At 37.5% G+C, this 6404-nt stretch overlaps 1 protein-coding gene across 1 annotated transcript in view; it reads right to left on the bottom strand.

Moving 5' to 3' along the window:
• The window catches only part of AKT3 (v-akt murine thymoma viral oncogene homolog 3), a gene marked incomplete at its 3' end in the record, with an annotated part of 202716 nt that overhangs the window by 1681 nt on the left and 194631 nt on the right, over positions 1-6404 (bottom strand). Inside the window, exon 7 of the mRNA XM_008572488.1 lies at positions 573-638. Coding sequence (XP_008570710.1) covers positions 573-638 — 66 coding nt within the window. The remainder of the gene's footprint in view (positions 1-572; positions 639-6404) is intronic.

Raw genomic sequence — 6404 nt, 5'->3', positions numbered from 1 at the left:
GCTCACTGGCTGAGCGAGGCGCGGGAGCAACACCGAGGCTTGTGATCCCGTTGCCGGTCCCCGGTCCGGTACGGGGGCAACACTGAGGGTTGCGATCCGTTGCCGGACACGGAAAAAAGACAAAAAAAAAAAAAAGAAAATGTCTACTCTAGATAATCCAAAAGTTTTAAAAGGTTCTACTTTTGAAGTCTAGCTGTTATTTTTAATCTTAATATATTTCACTGAAATCGGGACACATATAGAAACTTTGCAAATTATCCCTCTATTACAAGGAATCTAAGACCAGAACTAAAAAATCAGTTTAATGTTTCATGGGAGCAAAAAAAAAGAGAGATACTCTCGAAAAAAAAAGGGTGAATAATGAGAGGGATTATAAATGCATACATGCTGTAAACTTAACCCATACATTCCAATAATTTCAAAGAAATTTGACTTCTAGTTTTTCCAAAAAGAAAATGGTATACCTAAATGAATGTTATTTAAAATGTTATTTTTCATAGTTTAGTTTCTATAACAAAATTTCTTTAAATTTAGAATGTTACGATTATAACATCTGTCCTTCAGTCACTTACTGTTAAAAAGGGATGTCTAGTGTTCTTTAATACTCTGCTTTCAGTTAGAGTGTGCGCCACTTCATCCTACAAAAGACAAAGGCAAATCCTTTAATGTATGTTCTAAGGACTGATAATATAAAAATTTCACTATTTCTCTAAAATAAGAGGGTAAACCCCGAGATAGAAAAGGATTTAACACAGTGGCATGCTTCCTTACGGCTTAGCTTCTCCACCAAAAAGGAAAAAAAACTTAAAAGTTTACTTAATTTTCTTCAGAGAAAGACAGCAAAAACAGGAGAGATCAATTAGAGGACTATTACAGCACTCCACGAGAGCAACGAGGATGGCCTGAACTATTATGGTGGCAACTCCAAGAGAAACAGGAAAAAAGGGACAGTTTTAAAATATTTTTGAGATATAAAATTAACAGTAATAATCTAAAAATTACATCTCCAACATGAGGGTGAATCGAAAGAAATATCTCTTGGTAGGCAGTCAGAAGGATTCACAGAAGAGACAACATTTACCTGTTATGGTGTAGGATGGTAAGTGATTTCAGTCAGTTAATAAGGAAAAAAGACTAAAGAAAGTATAAATCCATTTGTAGCCAGAAAAGGTATTCTGGAGCTTTAGAAAATATTCTGTGGGGTTATAAAAGTATGTCTTTTTGCTTGAGGCTTTTTAATGTGCTTCTTTAAAAAAAAAAAACCCAGGTGACAGTTTTAAAATGCGGATGGTATTTTAAACCAAAAATATACTAAGAATGTATTTCCCAACTGTACGTAAATTTCATCTACATATCGAAAGTAAACTAGGAGAGATTTTCTTCAACATATGGAGAACTAAAAAAAATTCATATTTCAAAAGTGACACCATCTTAAAGAAGAAAGGAAAGGAAGATAACTGCTGAAACCAACACAGCACCTCTGTTCTTTGCTCTGGCAAAATTCTAAAACAAATCCTTTGCTGGATCAATTTCCTAACATGTCAAAACTAGATTAATAGTAAGCAAGACATAAAGAGTAAAACATCAGGACACTGTATTATAGTTATTATTTTTATATAAGCAGCCCTTACTTCAACCTTAAATGAGAAATAGATTGATCAAAGAACAGAGGATCTCAAAGCCATTCCAGGAGAGTGAGACCAAGTATATGTCTGAACAGAAAGTGAAGTGTAATTAACATTACAGTATTTAAAACCAATGAAGCAAATCATAAGCATGAAACCACCCAGCCTTATCTGTTTATAGGAGCCAGGCTTGCTTAAGTGCTCAAATTGAAAGCCACTGTCATATCATACTATAATTCTTAAATTAATTAGAATGGCAAACATTTTAATGCAAAATAAACCAGAACCAGAAATGACACCAGAACTTATTGATTTCTATACCTACAGTGCCTGCCATAATGGTGAGCATACAGCAGATACTTAATAAATGTTGAACTGAACTGTTTATCACAGCAATGAATTCCAAGATGTCAGGTATGTGGGAGTCCATTTATTCAATCATTCATTCATCCACTCATTCCTTCAACAAATAGGCAGTAAATATGTTCTGGGTATTGTCTGTACACTGGAGATAGGGCATTGAACAAAACAGACAAAAATCTCTGTTCTCATGCAGTGTTCATTCTAGTTAGTCAGATGTTAATGGAAAAATCAGTGTTGATGGGAAAAATGCAGAAAAGGAGATACTGCAGTTCATGAGCATCATATAATGAGTATGAAACACACAACTCAGCGTTATACAAGTGGCTATTCTGTGATACACAAAACCAAATCCATTCATTGAAAAACCAAAATAGCTGATGAGCACTTAATAAATGCTACGGGCTGTGCAGGTATAAAATGGTTTAATAAAACAGATAAGATCCCTCCACTCGTGAAGTTCATAGGCTAGAGGAGCAGAGAAGTAAATATAAAATTACTACCAAGTAATTAATAATTAAAGTCACCAACTCTCATAAGTGCTACTAAGGAAAACATAGGAGTTATCCGCTACTGCAACTGGGAGAGTGGAGGAAACCACTGCTGTTGGAAAATGTGTAAACCGGGTAACGCAATTGTGTGGGGGCTGGAGGGGGTGGGGGAGGGGAGTGACAAAATTTGATTTATGTTTTTAAAAGTTTACTTAATTTTCTTCAGAGAAAGACAGCAAAAACAGGAGAGATCAATTAGAGGACTATTACAGCACTCCACGAGAGCAACGAGGATGGCCTGAACTATTATGGTGGCAACTCCAAGAGAAACAGGAAAAAAGGGACAGTTTTAAAATATTTTTGAGATATAAAATTAACAGTAATAATCTAAAAATTACATCTCCAACATGAGGGTGAATCGAAAGAAATATCTCTTGGTAGGCAGTCAGAAGGATTCACAGAAGAGACAACATTTACCTGTTATGGTGTAGGATGGTAAGTGATTTCAGTCAGTTAATAAGGAAAAAAGACTAAAGAAAGTATAAATCCATTTGTAGCCAGAAAAGGTATTCTGGAGCTTTAGAAAATATTCTGTGGGGTATTTCATTTTATTTTGTTAAAACAGGCCCATTATATATAATAGTTTTTTTCTAAATTCTTTAGTAAGTTTCAGGAGAGAAGACTTTCTTTTCTAAATTCTGTAATCTGTCTAACCACATCAAAAGAGCCAAGTAAAGATGCATGGAGACAAAAGCTAAAACAGTATTTCTTTGTTATAAGAATGGAACTGGAATTAATGCCATGTACATATCTTTCATATATTAAAATTTACTTTCTACCATATTTTACATCTGATCAGATTAGAATTTTTCCCATTAATGCATATTTAATGGTACTGTATTTCACACACTAATTAGTTTCTGCTACGAAGATAAGGTATGCACAAGCTAAAAAGTAAACACAGATGCCAATAATTTTTAATTACAGCTAAAAGCAACATGTCAAAACAAAAAGTTAAAAATAGCAGTGATAAAACTTGTGGCTAAAACAATGTGATGCTTTAAAAAAAAAAATCCATTCGTTTATCACAATTATAAAAGAACAGTTCTAGAAATGCTTGGATATATAATTTTTTCATGAAAAAGCATTTGAAATAGATTCACATATATTCAACCATGCTAAATACTAAATAACGAATTTTAACATCTAATTTCTCGCACAGAAAGCAGCTTTAGGAGGAATAGGATTTTATTTCTTGTGGACAAAAGGTAGAAGAACAGCACCCCTTCATGTTTGTTTTCCCAATTCTCTCCAATCTATCACTCGCCCTCTACTACACATGGTCCAACATTCCCCCTTCATTTGGCGCCCTCGCTGTTTTGCGGTATTTAAGTTTTTTGAGGGTGGTGAGGAGTAGGAGACGTCACATCTCTATCCATTATCAAGGACATCAAGGTGTCACCTCCTTTAATCCCTATCCCAGCTCGGCAAGTTAGGTTTCATTATTCCCATTTTAATGAGGAAACGTAGGTTCACAGAAGTCCAGCTGCTCCAGCTATAGGTGGACAAGTCAGTGCTGACCCCGTGTCTAAGCTCAGCACTGAGGCTCACTTGCACTTGGCAGGATCGCCTCCTGTCTTCAACAGCTCAGTATCTACTTAACTAGGCATTTTCACTCTGTTCACATTTTCTCCATCTTGATCACAAGTCCATAGTGACCGACTCTAGCAGAAGATAGTTGGAATCAAGACACATCCAGAGCAACAGATGAGACCTAGAGGAGGACAATGGGACAGGAGGAAGAGGGTAGAGAAGTGCCACCCTGGCACACGGATTTTTAATGAAACAATGACCACCAGTGACCATTATCTACAATTTTGCTGTCTCAACAAGCCATATGCCAGCAACCTATACTTTGTTTTTTGAGATGTTACTTACACTTGAGCAAGTTCTAAATTTTGGGTTCTAACTTCCACTTTTGAAAACTCTAGCATTGGCCCTGGTGCCGATTTCTAAGACTTCTCTCACTCTCTAATTGTCACACCATCCTCTCACTGTTCCTTGATTTTTATTCGCTTTTTTGGAGATTTTTCACCTTGATGAAGAAAATGAAAGTGCAATCGTTCTCTGTCATCTATGAACACTCTATCACCTTTCTCAACTACTGTATGTGATGCTTCGTTCTTGACGCACCTGTTCCACTATTACTTGTACTGAGGGCTGCGTGAACTCCTTTGACTTCAATGACAATACGATCACTTTGGACCCTAGTCTTTCTTGAACTGTAGAGTGTGTTGCTTGTCTGTATTGTCCTTCACTACATTCCCTCTTTCCTTATGCCCCTCCAATTCACAGTATTAAGACAAGTTAATCTCTACCATATTCCACATCTAAAGAAAAAAAATCACACAAACATACTGACTAGCACCATTACAATTACCCCGCAAATCTGAGCTGACTCTTCTGAGTTTTCTTCCCTCATTGCTATTTAGGTCACTCTTCTATTTCTTAGGATGGCTGTTTAAAATATTTCCTAGGCCTCCTTCAATGCACAGTATGTTTGCTGAAATGTACACACCAACGCTGAGAGGTTACCTTACCTAGATAAGCTATCAAGCTGGGACTGGAGCCCAGGTCTGTCCTGCATTTCATGTCCAGAAGGTTTTCATTCAGTTGTATCTCTTATCTTAACCTCACTCCCTCACACTTTGAAAAATGTGACCTTATTTCCTACTAAGAAGAGAAACTATGAATAACATTTAGCACATCTGATCATTCCCTCCTCCTGAAAACATGTTCTTCTCTTGGTTTCCAGGACATCATAATCTCCTAAGTTTCTTCCTCTTCAGTGGTTGCCTTTTCTTAGTCTCTTTTGCTGGTTCCTTTTCTCTGAACCCTTATTCTAGAACTGCCCCCAGGACTCAGCCCTCCAACTTCTTTCCTTCGCTAGGTACATACATTCCTTTGGTGAATTCATTCACACTATGGCTTTAAATAGTTGACATGCTGATGGACTTCTAAATTTATACCTCGCACCTAGACTTCTTTCCTAAACTCGAGAAATAGCTATCTATCAAATAACAAATTTGACCACGTCCAAAACCTAATTCCTAATCTGCCCTCAAAAAACCTGTTTCTCCACAACCATCCCCATAGGGCTGAGTGGCAACCACCCTTTCGGTTGCTCAAGCCAAAACAAACCTTGCAGTGATCTTCAGCTCTTTTCTTTCTCTCATACCCTACATTCAATCTGTCAGGCAATCCTGTTGGCTCTTCATCAAAATACACCCAGGGTCTGACCATCTCTCACCACCTCCAGTGCTACTACCCTGCTGCAAAACACCATCAACAACTATCTGGATTACTGAAATTAACACCTAACAATCTCCCTGCTTCCAACCCACAGTCCAATCTCAACACTGCAGCCAAAGTGATATTAAAATGAAAACTAGATCATGTTACTACACTGCTTAAAAATTTCCAATGGCTTTCTACTTTATTCAGAGTAAAAACCAGTATCTTTACAATACCCACAAGTACCCAATCTTACACTATTTTTGATCTACACCAGCCATGCTAGACTCATGGCTATTCAAAGAATATGCTAAGTATAGTCCTTCCTCTGGGCCTTCTCAACTGCTATTGCCTCTATCTGGCCCACTGCTCCAAAATATCTGAAAGCCTTGCTTCCTGACTTGCTTTGAATGCTCATTGAAATTTTTACCTTCTCAGTGAAGCTTCCCTGATAATTCTATTTAAAACTGCAAATACTACAAAATCACTACCATCATAATTTCTTTTTTTTTTTTTTTTGTCTTTTTCCGTGTCCGGCAACGGATCGCAACCCTCAGTGTTGCCCCCGTACTGGACCGGGGACCAGCAACGGGATCGCAACCCTCGGCGCCGCTCCCGCCCCCCCCCCCCCCCC

The sequence above is a fragment of the Galeopterus variegatus genome, unplaced genomic scaffold (assembly GCF_000696425.1).
Source record: "Galeopterus variegatus unplaced genomic scaffold, G_variegatus-3.0.2 Scaffold792, whole genome shotgun sequence".
NCBI classification, from domain to species: domain Eukaryota; kingdom Metazoa; phylum Chordata; class Mammalia; order Dermoptera; family Cynocephalidae; genus Galeopterus; species Galeopterus variegatus.
Note: the sequence above shows the minus strand (reverse complement) of the source record. Positions and strands in the feature narration are given on the sequence as shown.